Below are 22,302 nucleotides of genomic sequence, written 5' to 3'. Positions count from 1 at the left end.
GAGATTATGAACATATATTACAGAAATTTGATAAATAGATTGTTACTTATTGTATTCAGTAATGGCGACTAATTTTCTTATTACGTTATCAGTAATTGAGAAATGTTTGAAATGTTATTACGTTACTGATTAATTATTAAATAAACTGTTGGTATTACATCACTAGTTGATACATGTACCGAAGATTTCCCTATAGAACTAGGAATCTTGCTATTGGACTGAATCCTCCTAACACGTGCGTTTATAACATTTCAAGCGTGTTTCAATCATTCATTACGTTCTACTGACTGAACATGCCCAAACAAAGGTATGTAGAGTTTCTTTGTTTTGTCTGTAGTAAATAAACCATATCTGAATAATAGCCCACTATTAAAGTGATATATATATATATGCAGAATATATAATGTAACTAATGAGCCGCATAAATAATGTCAGTCAAAAATGCAAACAATACAATCTATTTGTAACACATTCCTATGTATTGTATGCGTATTTCATAGTTTTCGAATTTAGTTTCGAATGAGTTGAATTATAGAATCCGATCATAGACAAGATATTAGTGAATTTGAGAGCCTGGATATATACTAACAATTAATGCATTTGCATTATGGTACCAACAAAATATTAACTAGTGGTCAATTATACATTGCGCAGAATTGCTGCTTTAAGACATATATTATAAATACTAATCTCTTAACTATGCTTCTTCAAATCAAAAGGTATTGTTGTAATGTACGTTACATAAATTGTAATGGTACATTACATATTCAGTAGCTAGATTGATAAATCATTAAATTCCTGAAAGAACATGGTCCTCACTTTCATGTCATATGTACTAAGTAGTGAGCAGACGGCCATAGATAAAGAACACAACGTGATATACCCTCGCGCACCCACACTTAATATTAAAAACTGGTTTCAGACAATATCACAACATGTTTGATGCAACGGTCGTTATGTAATTTATAAATATTCATATTACGAAATAACGAACATAATGAAGGACATACTAGCTGTATACCAGTTGTTCAAAACGGTTCAGTTATGTTCTGCGTTTTTGCTACTTTGTATTATTATAACTTTGTATATCGACACAAACAACACAAGCGTAACATACATTTTAGTGATGTTTGTTTTATATAAATATGCCAGCAGCTTGTATGACTCGTCTAATATTCTATCGAAGTTGACTTCGTACCAAATCTTGTTATACCTCTCTGTTTTGTCTAGCGCGTTGTCGTATTAATATATTTCAACATTCTCTATATCAGATAAAATTTCAATAATTAATTGCGTACTGAATTTAATGACACGGAACATAATATATTTAGTAATTTAGTTTTAAATTTAATATACATCTATTAGTTTCAACAAGTTAAATTCAGATATTCATAATTTGTATTTTATAGTGTCTTTATGTGTATTATTTATTGTATTTGCTGTGTGTGGAGCCTGTAAATTCTCCTAATGCCCATAGGTATTTCCAAATGAATAAATAAATAATAAAATTAAATAGGTGTATTTCCAACTCTATATAAGGAGTTATAGAAATTGGATTTATGTGTTACATATGTTAGGTTATACGATTTGATAATTTAACAGTCTTTTATTTTCAGATTTTCTAATCGCATTTTTCGGATTTTCTAGTGGCAAGAGATATGTCAGCAGAGGTCGAAATTATGGTTATCGACACTTTTTAATTTAATTTTAAATCCCCCACCTTCGTTATAAATAACAATGTCCCACTCGTTTAATCTGAACCAAGTTGTTATGATTTACCGCATACATAACACGAGTCCCCGAAAGATATAATGTTTTCGTTGTAAAAAAAACAACACACACACGTTACGCAATGTGATTATTTCCGTCTGAACGCATATGTTATTGACATGCAGAGGAAAGTAAAAGATTATCAGGAGGTAAATACTATTTCACCAAACATCAGTTATTATCCGATGTCACTTAATTCAAACTTTTTTTGAGCAAATTAATTGTCGGTTACATGTCGAGCAGTTATTTACAAGTAATCTGCCAAACATTTATGCTCTAGGAATGGACCATGCTACTGGTTTGCAAGAAACCAGATGTTCACCGCTAAATTACCAAGGCGTCAGTTACTCAATTATTCATATTATGTCACATCAAACACACACAGCTACTGTCACTTCGCGTATTCAGACAAGAATTCCACTCATCACAAGATAAATGGGAGACTTTAAAAAACAAACTTAACGATTTTTGAAAATAACAAAATCCAGAAATTGATTAGTGGCTTCTTTGAAAAGCAATGTAATCACGTGATATTTCAGTAAATAGTTAAAAAATTAGTTCGATATCAATATATTTTTGTTCCCTTCAAATATATTTCAGTCGAAATTCATTTATAACTCTTGATTAGGGCCCACTTCAAATCGTTAATCTGAGATAATCATGAAGTATTAGATGATGGAATCAATAACATCCATAACACAAATTTCTACTTAACTACTAAATGTATTGAAATGTTCGTACTTAATCAATATTACGTGAAACTTTACAATCTAATTTCTATACAACATTCATTCAGGGAAATCAACTTCAATAGTTGTAATAATGTAGTTTGTGAAGATGCTTTTAATGTTTAGTCTCTCTACTAACCTGAATAGTTACCGATGTGAGTGAATTGTCATTCCCTTATTTTTAAAATTATTTTTAGTCATTATTAGATCAAAAAATGGATAGATAGTAATCTTATTGTTCAACGCGTTGACTACATTGCAGAACAAAATCAATGGTAAAATAGAACAACCTCATTTTTTTGCGAATGTTACAAAATCGAACAACTACTCTCACGACTTGTAACTCGAATCACCGCCATGTATTGCGAAGCTCTTTCATGAATGCAATCACTTTACCGATATCTGAGATAAAGATGTATATGCATAAAACTGACACATGTGTCCTATCATAGTGGCCATGCATGTACATAAGACAGATTTACATAAACAGTTAATTCACGAAATGGTTTCACAATTTCTTGAATACACTAATGGCAGTTCAAATAATGAAACGTCGTGCACTTCAGATCCTTCAAGCAAACTCTAATTGGAAACTTCTATTCCAATAACTGATGCATATATTTCTAAGATTCTTGTGACAAACAGTTATCGTTTCTGTAATATAATTTCCTGGAAATGATCACTAACATGCCCATCAAATCTTTAGAAGATATTTATACAGTTGTATGAGGCATATGCACAACTGCGCGTACAACATAAAGTGTCATTGTAGTTGTGTCACTTGGTACATATCAATCACAAAGGATAACATCATTAATTCAACCTCTCAAGGCGACTACAAGCATGAGTCGAGGTTGACATAATTACAAGTAATATTTTAAAATAAGATAATGAGATATACATTTTTACTACTAAAATACTGCTTGTTGCACGTTACTCATGCCACGCATATTTACGTACCGAATATGATGTACAATAACTAACAAACTTAGTGCACATATTTAGGCAGAATGAATTTCGACATTTCTTCAATTTTCCTCAACAAATTTTAATGTATTTAAAGGTTATTTTTGAACCTTACATACATATTAACCGGTGATGTAAGTGATTGATTTCGGGAACTAATATACTTAATAGGCAGGTACTAACAATATTATAACCCAAATATAAGTCTTGTGCCCTGGACAGGAAGAACATTTGCCTTCAAAACGTCATGCAAATGATCTTTTGTGCTCGGGAGTAAGCGCGTACAGTAATATAGTAATGGTCGTATCGTAAACAAGTATATGTCTTCTCCAATCCAAGATTTACTTGTATTCTATATTATGGAATCGTATGGAACTTGAATGATATCCACGAATAGTGAAACACCATTCAATTCGACATTCTTCCTTGCTCGGACCAATGCCATCACAAACTGCAAAAGATCGGAAATTTTCGACGAATGTCTTTTATAGATTCATTCTTTCGTATCATTATCTCTAGAAATATACGTTAATTTTATCATCTTGTGACCATCTCGCAATCCTACTTCACATGGAATCTTCATCGCATATCACTAAATTTTTAGAATTTCTTACATTACACATTTACTTGCTGAATTTTCAAATAACATACGATAATAAAGTGTACACTGGGCATCGTGTATTTAAACACTACTCACCAATATTAACAACGGCAAGATACGATAATAAGTCACGATTTAGAGTTAATTAACATTACCTTTTTATAAAACTTTAGTTTGTAGAATGTATATTCTTGAATTTTGGATTATTAACTACCAATCGCCTATACATTGCCTACTATATATTACATTAATTCAGCATTCAGCCAATCTTTTTCTGAATCCACCAGATGAATTATTTCATTTCACAAACATTTACACCGCAGAGTAAAACAAAAATATTTAATATTACCTTGCACTGTTATAATTGTAATTATAAATGCATTATCAAAATTATAAAATAATTATCACTGATACTGTTTTTGTAGTACATTCCTACTTTAATGAAATGTATGTTATCATTTTTGAAATATGAAATCATTCAACCATAGAAAGTAAAGTAAATAATATAGAAATACCACTGAACAAACTAATGTCACGATAATGCACATGTCTACGTGCTTCCGTGAATCGAGGATGATTACTGGCGTATCTTTTGAGGTAGATATAATAATGTAATCAACACAAATTGGAAGAAATATACAATACAATGAACATTTCCGCTGTAGGCGTTTTTGTAAAATAATTTAATAATAATTAGGGAATAAAAGCCGATGCTATAACCATTACAAGGACATGCAAAAGCACGTTTATTTTTCGATTTTAATGGCTTGAATTCCTTGTGAGAGTTTGTAGGAAGTTTTTGTCTAAGAAGATGGGAGGAAACTTGTGTGGGATATTAATAATAATTGATGTTATGAAGTTATGTTTGTATGTGCCGAATACGACACACTAGTCCATAGTCTACTGGTCTCATACGAAATGTTCACTATTAGTCCATTAACTTGGGACAGAATACCACCTATATTCGCAAGACAGAATACCCTCCTTCCTATTACATCATTGCCATCAGACAGAATACCATCTTCATCATCAACATACACACCCATCTTGTTTTTTAACAACGTTCATAACATACACAATTATTTCCGGACGGTTCATTGTGGATTTTTCTTAATTACAAGATTTCCCGTCGCTTTCGACACATCTGGAATTGACAGCCAACCAAATCAATTATTCAGTGAGACAAAAAAGATATATTGTAACTTATATTATCCGTATCTATTTTATCCCTATGTGTTTTAACATTTAAAGGTCGAACCATACAAACCATGCTTTTGTATTTGTTATTCAATTACCATTTTCGGCCATTGAAAGTAGGGTTCATTCATAACAGTGATTAAGTCGGGCGAGGATATATTCTGCATTGACAAATACAATTGTATCATGAACCTAGACTTTGACTTTCTATAACAATTCTGTCACACCAAGCAGCACTAACAAAGTTCGAGCTTGCTGGATCACCCAAAATTATTAAAGATTCTACGCGTATAGCACATTTAAAGTGATTTCCGTTAACCTGCGATTACATCACTCACTGACTGCTACAAGTAAAGTCCCCAGGGCAATGTATACAAATACATCTGCTAACAGTTCCAGGTAGTTGTTTTTTAAAAGAATGATAATCGCTTGTCTCATGATTGCTACAGTAAACTCACTGTAACGAGGTTCGTATTCCTCTGCATTGGTCAATTAACAACTCGTATTAATAAATGGACCGATAAGTAAAACGACAAACTTAAATCGTATTAAATATTGAAACGATTCCCTGTTAGACAGACTTCATCGAATCTCCCAACTCTATGTAATTGTTTGCCATCGAAAAGTAAACATTATAAGATACTTTAACAACGAACAGGGTTATCATTATGCACAAATTGAAAGATATACATTCGCCGAGTTTGGTATTGAGAGATGTAGATAGATTGCATTTACAAAGTCGGTATTATGTAACATATTATTAAGATATATACAATCACGCATGCTTTATCCCAAAAAAATCAATATAGAAAATTCGTTTTCCCCTCTCCCAAAAAGTGTGCCGCCATCGAGCCCACTGTTCCAAAGACTGTTGTATGGCGAACAGTGGTCACAATTATGTACGAGGGTGGAAAACTATTTGGGGGGGGGGGGGCAAGTCTCGTGGTTCTCGCGCTTTCAATGAGATATTGACGGCCTTAATGCGGGAATAAGGTATATACTAAACATCTAAGAACAGCTAAAAAAAATCTAAATGAATGGAAATTGAGAATTAGCAATCATTATTTCAAGAATTGTTCCAATAACAACGACGTACTATTGACGTCTGGCAGATATGTGCCAAATATATCTAGGAATGACCTCGTTTGAAGGGATAACCGCTATCACTTGTTGATACCGTATGCTTCATATGCGTCATTTCACCTGTCAAGTAAAATAACCGTTTGGGCACAAATTCGATGATTGTGCAGCGGACATTTACAGTACGTAAACGTACAAACAATCAGACTTTCTTTCTTTTTCAATCGGTCCCGGGCGCCTGGCAACGCAACTGAGTTTAATGGCTTCATTGTTTTATGTTTGGTGTTTGGCAACGTTGTTGCTTGTAGTAACATTACGTGTAACGGTTAGCAATTGGCAGACAAATTATATTATATCACTATGGTTACGACATGCTCAATGTGGAAAACACGTTGCCCGATTCAACATAATAACATATGTAGGAGTAGCTCAGTGAGGGAGGGGCAATATATTTAAATCGGTTGAAAACAGCGGAGTTTATTGTCAAGTACTGTGCATTTAGGGCTACATAAACTCGTTCCACTTCCTCGTTTATTTCTCAACAACCCTTACTCCATGTTAACAGTACCATTCCAATTCACTGCTCTATTCTTTCCGGGTTACTCACAATTATTGAGATTGAGCGAGTGATTTAAATAATGTGCACACATACATTTGTAAGATCGGTAGACGTTGCCTGTAATAGAAGCACACTGAACGTTGTTTTTACACAGTTTGGTTTCAAGTAATAGGTATACTGCTAAAACTGATTAATGTACGTTTCCTGGCTTCCGTTAAACTAAATGATAGACAAGGCAAGGCATAGCGCAGTGTTCGTAATTGTAACTTCTTTGTGGATGAAAGCGTAAGATGAGTTTTAAACACAATATTATTAGCAGGGGCTGACATGACGTGGTCATGGCGACCGCAATGTCGTAACCAGCTATTCCATAGTCAGTCACAATAGACAGAGCTTTTTTATTCAAATGAAAGGTGGATTGCAAATTGAATATTGATATAAGGGAATTTCTCTTATCCCAATGTTGTTTTGTTGTCATACTGTGCATTAATTATCGAATTAATATGTTATGTGTATTAGACTGTCGACACTCTCTCTGGCCATGATTGTTTTCTTCAACTAAGGTGATCTAATCTATTGCCGTAATGCGAGGACCGTGAAACTACGTCATTACTTGTCACTGCAGAGAAAGTCTCATGTACGTATCTTTAGCATATATAGAATGACATCAGGAAACATCTAACCAATTGCTGGGTGTGGCTGCACGAAATGTTCAGAGAACCTTTGACCAGATCTTAGTCGTACATCCCGAGTGTGAACTGACATTGGAATGCACTGTTTTTCGAGGTGAAAAATGTAACTCGACCAATTAGTAGATCAGGAAATGGATTATTAAACAGTGGACAGGAAACGTTGACATAAGACGATGGCATTAACAAACGTGCATGACATTTAAAATCCTGCGATTTTTCATGCAAATGAGCTCCACATATGAACTATATGACATTTTTCCAACGTTATCATCATGTGTGCATAATAAATAGAAAAGATATACCTTCAATCTACAACAAAATAATTAAGACAACAAACATTGGTAACTAAATACAAAGCGATTATGTTTTCTAATATTATAAGTCTGAATTTGCAACTTTACAACCATACAATTTCAGGGGATAACGACGTTCTGCGAACATGAATATTATTTCATAAATGAAATTACGTGTAATTTGGTAAATATCAGGCATGATTAAAGTGAAATTTTGTGAAAGAGCAGTTATGTACGAGTTATGACATACATGTATAATATTACGAGTTGATGGTAAAGTAGAACCTGACTTAAGTACGATTTGAGTGTAGTTTTTAAGTGATTTCAGGTTCCAGTATCACACATACGAGTGTCATTATAATCTACAGAAAAGATGCGACGTTGCCATGGCAAACTGAAATTGCATATTCATCGATGTTTTTGTAAAATACAAATTACAAGACCGTGAATAAAAATACATGTCTGATACCTAAATCTTTTATAAATATTATGTATTCCTAGTGATTTTAAATAGACTCATATGACATTCATTAAGGGACGTATTACAGACTAAATGTTTTTATTGTGAACAAAAGTAGCGTAATCAAGTATAATATTTTCTTTATTGTGTTAGAACATTTTTTCAAAAAAGTAATACAGTAGATAACATTTAAATTATCACAAGAAACTGAGCCGTTAATGGAAAACGTGTCATAAGCGTCTTAAAAGATGCAATGCAAATAAAAAATACTAAGGCATTCTGTTATCCATTATATTCTATCTTGCAGCGTATAAGAGGATTTGCGTTATGACTAAGCGACGTCGTGTCTATAAGGATACATCAAAATAGTTTTAAACGATTGTCGGCATTATCTATGACGCATTGGAACTACTTGCACGACCAGTCTGATATATACTTACAGATTTAATAGGGTTAAATTACTTATTTGAACTTACAAATTGCGTGTGGAAGTGTTAACGAATACGTACATTTAAATACAGACTGTATACTAATGAGCTTGGTGGAATTATTGCTTATAAAGATGATTGACAGGTAATACCTAATACACTTTTGTCACGAACACAGGCGCCGTTAATAGTTATCAAGACCCCATACCCATGTATAAACCGAGAATTCACTTATTCCTATCACAGTGATTGGCCGACGAATATGGATTTCATCGAATGTTTTTATATGGGATTTATATAAAGAATTGAAAGTCAATTTGTCACCCTAATTGTAATGAATGAGTTTATTTACTACAAATTTTGTATTATTATATCGATGTAAAAGAGAATGTTGATGCCAAGCATTTATAATCTACCGGTCTCAGCTTATACGCACAGGTTACTCAGCTTACGTGCATGGTTTATTAGTTACCAGAACACATCGTACACGTCTAAGTAATCCACGCACTTCACGCAAGTTGATTTTCTTCTGCAAGTATATAAAGCGTCGACTTTCACGTAGTTGCGTTGGGAAATTGTAATTCCTTACATATACTGTAGCTATGCACAATACTTACAATTTTTCGTTATTTTAATGTACTTAACCTGCGTATTTTAACGTGATGTAGTGGTCCCGGTTTCAATCCCCATGTTCAAATAAGGATTGTAGTGTCCTCGGTGTGTGCTCGATAACAGGCTTTTTGTAAAAAAAGGGATATATCACAGCTTGACATCTGGTTTATAACCCTATCAGTCCTCGTCCAGTTTGTAATCGGAATCTTTGTTCGTCGATCTGTGTAACGAATCAATGACAAAGTCATTAGTCTCAATGACATTTCTAAACTCGGCAATGTGACTGAACAGGTTCCAGTTATGTCTTGAGTGCTTTGGACGTCTTTTTAGATGCGTTTTAAATTGCCCAATTATTAACAAGTACATTTTCAAAAAGGGTAAACTGCAAAAATAAATTATATGCATTGATTATAGGTCCGTAAACAGATTGGAGGACTCCTTTCTTCGTGGACATCGAATGAAGTAATGACGTAGATAATTATATGCATTGCATGGTGATTGGGTTAAGTAATGAATATGTAATGCACATCAACTCATGTCATATCAGTAGGTACTGGTAATGCATACATCAGTTTCAAAACTGTCCACGATGGTGAACCACACTACCGTGGGTTGGAACGAAAATACTAGTGTTGAGTTAACTACATCACAGCTGATTGCCGGCTCCGTGGTTTCCCTGACGGGCTTTATCAACGATACAGATTGCGAAAATCACACCGACAATGTAACACATTATGACGGAAAGCTGAACAACGCTGGTATCCCTTTGACGAGTGACATCGCTTTTGAAGTTCCATTTTTCTTGATTGTCGGAATATCAGGGTTGATCGGCAACTTGTTGGTGATATTAGTGTATGGACAGAAGAGGTATCAACAAAACAACTCATCTCTTTACGTCTTGAACTTAGCCATAGGTAGATATATCTAATATATATACATGTGTGTGTTGTGGTACATATTTTGAGCGATGTCATCAAAATTTGAATATTGTATTTTAACGTATCTACATAATAGTCCATGTAACAAAGTAAACATTATCAGTATGACCCGAGTTTAAATAACAAGAACTCGATTGCACCTTGCTTCAGCAACCATAGTTCGCAAGAGCATGTACAATTAACGCTTCATCATTGAAAAACAAATTTAATTGTTCCATTAGTTGAATGTTAAATGTCAAACAAGTAGACATTTAGGTTGTTCATCACGGAATTCTGTGATAAGTATTACAAAGGAAATCATTGAATCATACAGAATAACTTCTATATATCCCTGATCCGACTGTGATTGGTCGGCGTTTTACCTGACTGTAATCAAGTTGATTTCACTTTCATCTGTTTTACACATTGTACGTCAATATTACAAATACATTGAGTATTTGAAATTGCATGGACAAGACTAGTGGCAGGTAGTAACATTATCTTGTTGTCAAAACATACTGACTCTGTGACAGTGACTTTTAACTCACAACAGAAAAAAAATAGTCAATATTTCACTAGCACCTGGAACGAGGAGCTGCCAATAATTGATCTGAAATGTACCGTGCAAATATTTTGAAAAAAAGCTTTGACAAAATTCGGATTACGATTCAGAATTGTAAAATTTCCCTCGCTACATAGTGTTGCTTGGTAACTTGATTTTGTAATCATATTAAAGTTGGAACTAAAGTGAAGCCAGTACATAATGACCCTGTTTCTAAACGCATTTTGAAGCCAGTCCTGAAAGTAGACTAGTACCAATGTCACATTAAAGATTACATAGTTCTGTAACAAATATGCATTATGATCTATTACTGTAAATATTCGCACTGACTCTCTATTCAAATTTAATATTTCATATGTGTATCTCTCATCTATGTCTATGTCTATATACCTAGAACTACAGAATGTTGAATGAATATAATAGCATTGTCCCGCCGACGTTTAATTGTGCGCGTAATAATGTGCTGTATTTACCGCTGATCATTCGATCCACACGTTCATTGACGATAATATATAACACTCGTACACTTAGTAATTTATATCTCTCATCAAAATGTGTTATTTGTATAACTATATATCCAGGGTTACTCTGTGTTGTTTCGTTTCACAGGAAATAGAATAATATTTACGGTGTGTTATATACGTCTTTTTAGCTAGCATGTCATTTTAGCTAATTTAGCTAACCTGTAATTTCGATAATTCAAGATGTCGCTAATTTAAAATACTTCGATTGTTGGCATTTTAGCTAAATTAAGATTTTGTTAATTCATGTGTGTATTGAGTCATATTCGCAAAAATGAAATGTAACTATTTCAATGTGTTTTAAAGTAATTAAAAGAGTAAAATAATAGATAGATAAATGAATGAATGAATGAATGAATGAATGAATGAATGAATGAATGAATGAATGAATGAATGAATGAATGAATGAATGAATGAATAAGAAAATAAAAATTTAGAATCAACTTATTTAAAAGGCTATTTAAAAAAAGCATCGTTACTCGGCAACGAGACTAAAAGGTAAGCCGCCGTTGCCGCGCAACGAGGCTAAAAAGTAAACCGCCATTGCCTTGCGCCGCGGCTTAAACTGTGATCCTGACTCTTATCCCCAAGTTATAACGCGCTTGAAAAATAATATGTCTGGGAAAGTCATCCTCAGCAGAGAGGTGGTGATCATCGACACTCTTCGTTTGGGAACTGCGACTGAAACACTTCACCGAGCCGCCGGTCATGCAGTAAAATTATTTGCAGAAAACCAAACAAATTGTGACGATAATCCCATTGTAACATTCCCAGTTACAAGTATCCCAACAAATATTGTCGACTCTATTTTGTTCAGTTCTTTGAGTTATTCTTTTATTTATTTTTCTATTCTTCTAATTATTACGATCCGAATCATGGCTGACCATATAAATATTTTTCCTTTTGTATTTTGCATTTACGCGTGTGGTCGCCCAGTGTATACCGTTTATGATGTGACAATACGCTTCCATCTACGCGTTTACAAGATATATCTTTTGACTTCTCAGTCACCAAGAAAATAGTGGCTGAATATGCAATTAGTTGTTAATTATCAAGTACACAACAGGAAACCAGAAACATCCTGCAGACGTGTATCTAGTTTCCTTTACACAATGAATTTTCTTAGAATCTAGTGGCGGAATATCAAATGTTATATCCACAGAATTTTTCAGAATTCATTACAGCTGGTACCCGGTATCATGTGGATAAGGATTTTCTTAGAATCAAGTTATGAAGTATCAAGTGACTATCCGTAGTGAATTATCGTAGAAGAATCCGTAGAAGAATCTATTACATTGTTATATATGCACAATAGAACATAGAATACCGAGCTGTAATAGTAGTATCCATTGCTCAAAACAACATAAAACTATTTAACGATCCTCAGATTTATGATCCGTTCGATATTTTGTAAATGTTTGGATGCTATGAACGCCATGCAGTTAATAAAATAATAAATGCGTTTATGATTTTTGTCATGGTAACAATGCGTCGTTCATACGAGTTAACTTCAACGAAAATCGTCGCATGCATTCATTCATATGGCAACATTTTTTGTTTTGCATTTTCAGTAAAAACATTCTACATTCATTCTACAGACAATAATCACCATTATCTGACATAATAAAATCAATTTATCTTTCTTTAAATTAAAAGGCTTAAATAAAAATGTATTGCGATATTTCAGTCTTGATTAATAGATGAACGATTACGGCAACACAATGATCAGTACGAGGTATGTGACGCGCGACATCAATCGTCTCACCCGCAAGAGTATACATAGCTATCAGTGGCAGTATAAATCATAGCTAATGGTGGGTTTTCATATATTTAAAATACCCTGAGTGAGAATGCGTGATTTAATGAAGATACGCAGTGAACAATGATTGAATAATGTGAACAGTTCAAATCATATTGAAAAGGCCATTAGGTGTTGGCCTCAGGGCAGGTACTTATTACGTGCAATTGCACGTCTCGTATGAGTGTACTAGATATTGATTTATTGAATTATGCCATTCAGGTACAGCCATTGTGCATATGAAAAGAATCTCATTTACATTAATAAGCTGAACAAAGTGAGTTGTGTTTTTATGAAAATGAGAAATATATTTTCAAATAGTGCGTTGTAGAAAAACAACGTGTTTATACAAAGTGTAACGTCTGTATAGAAAGCATTGATCATTTACTCTGATCTTATATAATGTTAACTTAGTGTGCCTTAGTCCTACATACTATTTACCAATTGATTTTAATGAATTTTACCGTCCTAACATTAACAATTATTTCCAATCACGACAATCAATTATTTTTCGCTGTCATCATAGCTTACTTTGATATTCCACAGTTATCCACATTTTTGCTCTAATGAAAAAAGGTCAAAGGACTTAAGTAATAACAAGACGCGTTGGGATGACGTCAGCAATGTACCGTCCACCTTAATGATCACTTCATCTTGCGATTATCAAAGGTCATTCCCGATTATAACTTGGTGGCATTGCAGACTGGTTCAGTTTTTCCTCCATTATTATTATCCCGATGAATACATCAGCAAGACATTTATGTCCGTGCACATGTACATTACCAGTAGGTCACATACTTCTGTTCAAACAAAATAAAATACCACAACTTGATATTGAATAATCAAACTAAATGGACTGGAAAGCAAATATCGACAAAACTGAAAAGACAAAGGACACCAGAACCTACCTATATAGTATGGGTTCCTGGGTGACAGAGTTTGTACTGGCTTAACATTCCCTGAGACTGCATATATGTAATGCTATATTAGCTATATATCAGCATAGCTATATTAGCATAAATGTAGTTGGTAGAAACTATAAATAGTTTAAGGTTGGGAATCAATCTCCCAGGCATAGTTCTATACCACGAATATATCTCTGCCGCCACGCGATCTTATGCTTGTCATTGAATGGTCGATGCGTCACAGCGGTACTACTTTCAAAGACGCGCACCAAAACATTGCCATGCAGATGTTCGATTTTCGAACCCAACGAAATCGTATGCGTTGTTTGTAGATTCTGGCTATTTTCACAGTGAGAAGCTCATTTTTTTAACTTTCCTTGGCACAAACGGAGTGGCAATAGAACGTGTTCGCTGTCAATACCACGAAGTGCTTTCCTTTCTTCATATGTCTTCGCCTAGCGATCGACAGGGCCGTCAGCTTGATGAACCGGGTAACACCTTAGTAACGGTTATTACGCCATGGAATTATTTTCTTTTGTAAATTATAACTATTTCATCGTTTTCAGTGCGTTTGCAAAAAAGTCATTATCAGCTATCGATGAAATATTTTAAAACTTGTTTATCAGTAGGAATAAATCAACACTATAACCCTCTAATAACAAAAATACACAAGTAATACGCGTAGTAAAAGCCTTGTGGCGTTTCACCACAAAATGGCGGTACGTGGTGGCAGAGGTACTTTCGGTGTTCTAGCCGCAAGGAACTCTGGGAAGGAGAATGGTTGGAAATGACACAGCAGATGTTCATCTTTTCTATTTTTAATAATACCTATTAGAAGTATCTTAAATATTTTGTAATGTCGCACCTGCAGCATCTTCGCCATATCACAGTCACTCATCCCAGTAGAGTGACTGTGGCCATATACAGCTATAAAGCCAACGTATATTTAAGTGCGCTCTCTCTCTCTGGCAATGCTACAGATATTTTCTTCGGACAAAACTGAGACGGACGGACAAAAGTTAACAGCAGAAGATTTTCTTTTCAGGCAAAGATTTTTTTTCATTTTCACGCTACTACACTAAAGAAACACATTTATGAAATATGGCCTACCGTGAAAAGTGTGCATGATGCAACCTATATGCTCTCAGTTAGCCGAGGGTCCATAGCTCTTCTTGTGTCGGCTTTTAGTCTTTCTGATGGTATTTTAGTTATTATTAAATTTGTTGTTTTTTGATATCAGGATTATATCGACAAAAAAGGATTATGGTTGCGTAACATAAGGCGTCCGACGCCAAATGGGGTCGTTATAGCTGCATCCCGGACAAAACTGTACACCAGATTATTTTCGCCCAGCCAGAGAGTGAGCTGAAATTTTCCTATATGTTACACAAACTATTTTGATCAATTCAATGTGTTTCCCACTTTTTACTATAATACCACACGTAAGAAATACAGCTATGAAATACGGCCACCGTGAAATGCGAGGTGTGTCTATGTGTTAATAACAGAGAATTATAAGACTATTGGGTGCACCTCATTGAAAAGGTACAATCCAGTGCTCAAAGCTGTACAACGAATTTGTTCGGCGTTTATTTATTTATTTATTTATTTATTTATTTATTTATTTATTTATTTATTTATTTATTTATTTATTTATTTATTTATTTATTTATTTATTTATTTATTTATTTATTTATTTATTTATTTATTTATTTATTTATTTATTTATTTATTTATTTATTTATTTATTTATTTATTTACTTAGTTAGTTAGTTAATTATTTAGTTAATAATTTAGTTAGTTAGTTAGTTTTTAGTTAATAGAAGAAAACATCTTGCAGCGCGTGTATATGTCGCACCACACTTAACTAATAAAAATGTACATTTCTAAAATTCTGAACAGAATATTTCCGATATTTCATTAGGGTCTAAATTTACTAGTTCATTTCATTTCAATTGAATTATTTATGTTATTTGCTACCTGAAATAGTATTGTTTCGTTGAATTATGTAGTTACTTCTAGAAATTACTCGTACATAGCTGTGAGTTGCTGTGTATTTGATAGCTGGTGAGACACTTTATTCAAATTAATCTTCTTTTATTTAGTAACTCACTTTAATTGAGTTGTTAATTGTCACTTTCAATCCAGTTTAAATACCTTAACACTGAGTTAAATTATCACTGCGCTATTATTACATCACGCACCCTCCAACGACACAGGCAGCTGTTGGTTGTATCAAAGGACGTTTGGGCAGCATGTAAGAATTTGGAGGCACGACAAAAATAATTCAGTAAAGCACGAAGATGTTAAAGGCAGACAATCGCGTATAATGATATAAACATTTCAATACACGCACGAAATGCAAACAGAATTTATGTTTGTGTGTGAAACCTGTATAATATGAAAGTTTCAAAATGTGAATTTGTTGTGTAAGTGAACAACAAATCGAAGCGCTACTTCCATGTATATTTCTCTTAAATAACAGATTTCATATCACCGAGCACTGAACTAAAAACGTGACAAAACACAACTAATTGCGTTGAAGGACATTGAAGTTGTAATTTTACAACTAAGTGGATTAATCAGGCTTCAGTGGATATAAGTGTGTAGTGATATGCTTTATTTCTGCAAATAATATTTCCCAGTGGCTGGAAAAGTGTGTATGCTTTACTGAACCTGACAGTACATTGAGTCATTGAAATCGTGTTTTGGGGGGTTTATAAATTGTTACATGATTTGATTTTTATTCTTTTCACAGGCGACTTGCTGGCAGTGATTGTTGTCGGGTTCCACGTCACTGAGTTCTACCGAGTCACGTGGTCTGTTTTATGGTACCATGATATACAATGCATCATCCATCGCTTCTTCAGATACATTGGCTTTAACATAACTGTGTTCAACATGGTTGCAATAGCAGTTGATCGCTACTTTGCGATCTGTCACCCAATACGGTTTCGAATGAATTTTTCACTGAAAAGGACGAAGATTATTCTTGTGTTTCTTTGGATACTGACACTCGCTGCGTCATCGCCAACTCTATTCATGTTTAAAGTAAGTATTGAGTTCCGTGTATTTCTGATTATCCTGACGTTCCACGCGGGATGTATCAAAACAACGCGAGATGTATCAAATCACGAGAGATCACAAGTATGAAATTGCAGTTATTGGATATTTACACGCAAAATTAGAATTCTGAAATGCATGAAATTGGCTTGTGTACAAATTCCATAATTATTAAACAATCATAGTCTATTTCACAATACCTTTTTTGCCTTGGTCCAGCTCACCGTATCCAATTATTTAAATTTACATGTTGTAATCATAGGTTACCTATTATGGCTGGTCGTTATCAAAATGTTGCTACTCATGATAGAATATGTATCTTATGCCCATACAATTATATTGGTGATGAATGTCACTATCTGTTTGAGTACATAGCTTTCCACACAATAAGGAAACAATTATTAAAACCGTATTATCGTTTTAGAGCAAATACATTAAAAATAGAGCAATTATTCAATTCATCAAAACAACTTAAATTATTAAACCTTTCTAAGTTTTGTAATTATATTATGAAGCAGTTTTAACTGCTGTCAAAGTTTGTGTATACTGGAATTAAATTGTATTGGGATTGGTGTCATTCATGTTATTACGAGACTGTGAAAAGAAATATAAACATATACATGTTATTGACTGACAAATGATATAACAAATTAGATGAGATATAACGAAATAAATCTCTAAAACAGTCACGTATCACTTTTCTATTATACTCAATCTAGCTCAATAACTGATAGTAGAAGTAAGTTATCACAGACGGGTTCAATTCCCCCCAATAGGTGTACACATTCTCTGTGTGTATAATATCACAACACCGATCAATTATCAAATTATCCGGGCACAATTTATTGTAGATGTTCCTAATCGTTTAATTTCCACAAAAGCTGGTAATTTCCACAAAATGTGGGTAATCTTTATAAAATCGAACTCTGATGAAAACCAAAATGAAAGAAAAACAGATGAATTGCACAACTTTGTCAGAAATTGTGTTATGGGTGCGAAAGGAACACTTGGTGACTAAGTTAAAATTTCGTCATTCATTTTTACTTCATAAAATTATGTGTACATAAGATTTTCATACTTTACTTTTTCAAATATTATGTATTATATCACTTATTTGTAGTATGGCAGGAAATTTATCATTGTGTGTTGATTGGCCAACTATTCTGAATCAATAATTGAAAAATCAACAAGTAGTGTTTCTTAGCTTTTTAACTGTATCGGCATTGTAGGATTACATCATGTATGAATTCGACTAGGAGAAAATGTTATTTTTTTAATTACCTGGTAAATACATATGTACACTGTCTAAGTGTGCCACTAGATAATTACACTAGATAAGTGTACGTGTAGTGTAGGAATTGTTGAAAAAACTGAAACGACACTGAGTTTTCGAAATTGCTGCATGGGGTGTTAACTACGGCTTCTATTGTTTACAAAAAGTTTTGAATATGAACAGAAACGAATAAATGTCTCTCTAAACACTATTTTTAATATGGAAAGTTTCTTATAATTATTGTGAGTTGTATATGGGAAGATATACTCAGTATATTTTGTATATCAGATTTCAAATTGTAATTATTCACCAAAAACTTTCTTCTATGTATTAATTTGATTTTAGGCAATCTACAACAGTGGAGACCATGGTGCAACGTACACTGGGAAGACACCATTTGCCTGTAAGCTGGTGCTACCATTTGGACCATGGTATCGACATTTCAAGGCCTTCTATTTCAACTTTGTGCTTTTTTTTATCCCAAGTTTTGTAACTATGATACTGTACAGTATCATTGTGTATGAAGTGTGGAAGAGTACAAGAGGCATTGTGGGTAAGGCGGGAACGAACAAAAAGGTGGACAACGTGCACTGGAAAACAGCTCGCACACTATTGGTCGTATTTTTTGCGTATTTTTTCTGTTACGTTCTGTTCTGTACATACAATCTGTTCTTTATATATTTACCAGAAAACGCCCTACACCCGATGATCAAAAACGTTGGATTAATTCTCCCATACGCCAATAGCTGCTCGAACCCCATCATTTACTCATTCATGACCCCCCAGTTTCGTAAAGCATGTCGGGAGTTAATTTGTGGCCGTCAAGTTCGAGAGACTTCAACGAGTCAGAGTTTATACACTGTGGATTGTGATAGGAACACTGCACACTCTATGTGCGATATGTCAAGTGTCAATTCGGTCTATGCAGACGGGGACAATTAGGGATATTTGTGTTGTTATCTACATTGCAACTTTCTATTAAATATAAATTTTGCGCCCACACACACATACATTCACACTGCTTTAATAAATACACTTTGCATACTATACATAAAAGGCGTAAATATTGATGAAATAGTTACATGAAATATACATTTATAGCGTGGTTGAATATTTCTTTCTTTTAACGCTACGAAAAGGAGAATATGAGTAAGTAAAAAATTCGATTAATAAAACTGAGTAACATAGAAAAATATAAAGTCAATAATAATAATAATAATAATAATAATAATAATAATAAACATTGATAAACAAAAAAATAATGTTTGCATACAAATATTGATAGTTATATGAATAGGCTTCAAGTAAAATGTTTGAAATTTCGAAGTATAAATCCTTTAGTAAAACTGTATGAGAAATAATATTTGGCATAAAGAAGTAGATTGATTCCGGTAATGTTCTCGATATATCTGTTCACATAAACGTCGTTTAAATGTCTACCGTTACGGAGTGCATGAGGTACCCTCGCGATCTGCGAAGCAAGTACTACAGGTCGGAAACTAGAGAATGGTGCTTGAAGTGAACGATGATTGTAGATCCACGTACGACCGTTTCTTTGCGACCGTTTCTTTCGAGAAATATTTTAAATTCCGCGTAATGGAGCGGAATACCGTAAGAGTCAAAATATTCTCTGTGGTAGGAATCCTTCAGATAGAAAGCGACCCAATGCGTTCCATACCCGCTACTACTGTCATCTGTGTTTGATACGAACGCTGAGTTTGGGGTACTACAAAGATCTATAATTAGACCACTTCTCGTTCTCCTATATATCAATCATCTACCTTCCTCCTCATCATTTTTTTTACTTTAAACATTTTGCCGATGACACCAATTTATTCTACTTATTTTCTTATAATACTTACCATAAACATATATTAAAACTAATCTAAATCGTGTAGCAAACTGGTGTGTTGCAAATAAACTAACAACAATAAACAACAACAAAATTAACTATATGATCTTCTCTCTTCTTCAGAAAATCTTTTCTTCAAACAAAAATCTGAATCTCAATAATAATATGTTGTCTAATGTCAATACAGCTACTTACCTTGGCTTAACCACAGATAAACACTTCACTTGGAAACCTCACATAAAACATGTGTTAGCAAAAATAACACCATTGAGGCTTAATTTCAAAATTACGCTACTTCTTTCCAAGGTTCTTTATTATTATAACTCCTTACATTATAACTCTTTAATTCTCCCACATTTTTCCTATGGTTTGGAAGTATGGGGTAGTACTTATCGCTCCTCCCTTGATCCAAAAGAAACTGGTACGCATTATAATGTTTAAAGACAGACTCACACACAGCAGATTTAATTCTCTGGGTTTTCTTGACATTTATGAACAACACAAGGTCCAGCTAGCATGTTTTAATCATGATTTAAAGTAAGTAACTATTTCTCTTTTCATGGTCATTCATGCCAAACTAGATCCTTTTCCACTTTGCCTTCCCACATAAAAGAACTACCTTTGGTCAATTTTCTCTGGACTACCCTGGAACCAAATTGAGGAATAGTCTTCCTAATCATATTAGAAATATTTCCAATCGCAATACTTTCAAGCAAACATAATAAAAGCACATTTAGCCAACTCACATAGTTAGTTTCTATTTACATACCAGTGGTGAAAAACAACTACCATGTGAAACTTTATTGTCAACCGAGTTTATTGTATTTATTGTTATTTTTATTAGATTGTATAAATGTAATTTTATTTCTTAACAAAACGCCCGCCAAAATGATTATTTAGCTACATCAGTATTCGGGAGCAGACTAGCCTCATCTAAGATATGTTCTGCTGCCCAACCATAACTGTTCATCTTATATAGCTATACACTTTAATTTAATGTGGATTTTGTTATAGTTATGTATCCTATAATGGTGAATAAAATACTTTCGCCTTAGGCAGTTGGTCTCTAGCGTAAACGCCTAAGAACACATATTAACGCAGTGTGTGTGTGTGTGTGAGTGTGCGTGTGTGTGTGTGCGTTAATGTGTGCGCCCTCTGCCGTTCAATTATATAAAAAAAATCATGCCGGGTGTGACGTCATAATTAATTTGCGAGGCCGTCATTACGTGCACGATTGAAAAAAAAATATTAAATTTATGATAATTTATTCACGACGCTTTAGTTACTCGCACGATTGAAAAATATAATATAATTTCTGATAATTATGTTAATTTATTCACAAAAACCTATTGTGAAGTCATAATTATTCAAGTATACTTATAGTGTGGTATAAACTATCATTCTTTCATTCATTCGACCATGTTTTGTAATGCATGTTTATCTACTTTAGTTGTACTTGTATAGTGTTCCATAAAACTTGTATTTTCTCTTTATGACTTTTATTTCAAGGGCGGTGGTTGTTGCACCAAGCATGCGCGAGATATGGATCTCATATAAACAAAGATGGTGACTTTGACTATTGCAAAGAGTACAAAGTGAGCGATTATTAAGCTTTAAATGATTTTCTTTGGTGATTGAAATGTATCGAATGAGTCACCAGCGGTAATTAGTGCAACTGGTGCACTGGATTGCAGAAAATATCAATATTTACCAACACAAATGTACGGCGCGACAACCACCATCCTTTAATGATTTTCTGTAGGGTATATCATTCCCACTTTGTTATAATATATTCATTCTTGTATTGGTTTGTATGTTAAATTGATTATGTATTGCTTGCTCGTCATGTTCTTTAATTATGCCATTTATATTTGGTGAAAGAGTTTCTACGAATGACACGTGAAATATTAATTGAATATAAATGAGATAATCAAGTTATTGATTATGGCTCTGTCGCTTTTAATATTGGTCGCCGATGCATATCGTCACTAACTTCATCTGTCCAATTATCTACGCAGATTCATC

At 33.7% G+C, this 22,302-nt stretch overlaps 1 protein-coding gene across 1 annotated transcript; it reads left to right on the top strand.

Moving 5' to 3' along the window:
* Positions 1-9,975: 9,975 nt before the first annotated feature.
* LOC144348152 (somatostatin receptor type 2-like) lies at positions 9,976-19,367 on the top strand. Its single transcript, XM_078007645.1, has 3 exons — positions 9,976-10,300; positions 16,848-17,140; positions 18,771-19,367. The coding sequence occupies exons 1-3, from the start codon at positions 9,976-9,978 to the stop codon at positions 19,365-19,367; spliced, it is 1,215 nt and encodes a 404-aa protein (XP_077863771.1).
* Positions 19,368-22,302: the final 2,935 nt, after the last annotated feature.

Source organism: Saccoglossus kowalevskii, chromosome 15, assembly GCF_978046115.1.
Source record: "Saccoglossus kowalevskii chromosome 15, keSacKowa6.1, whole genome shotgun sequence".
Classification (NCBI taxonomy): Eukaryota; Metazoa; Hemichordata; class Enteropneusta; family Harrimaniidae; genus Saccoglossus; species Saccoglossus kowalevskii.
This window is presented reverse-complemented; position numbering and strand designations above follow the sequence as displayed.

Bases quoted from the DNA above. Each gene is read 5' to 3' on its own strand.
- LOC144348152 (XM_078007645.1), top strand. From the start codon at position 9,976: ATGGTGAACCACACTACCGTGGGTTGGAACGAAAATACTAGTGTTGAG. The intron at 10,301-16,847 runs GTAGATATATCT...TTCTTTTCACAG, and splicing joins CGTCTTGAACTTAGCCATAG to GCGACTTGCTGGCAGTGATT. The intron at 17,141-18,770 runs GTAAGTATTGAG...ATTTGATTTTAG, and splicing joins CAACTCTATTCATGTTTAAA to GCAATCTACAACAGTGGAGA.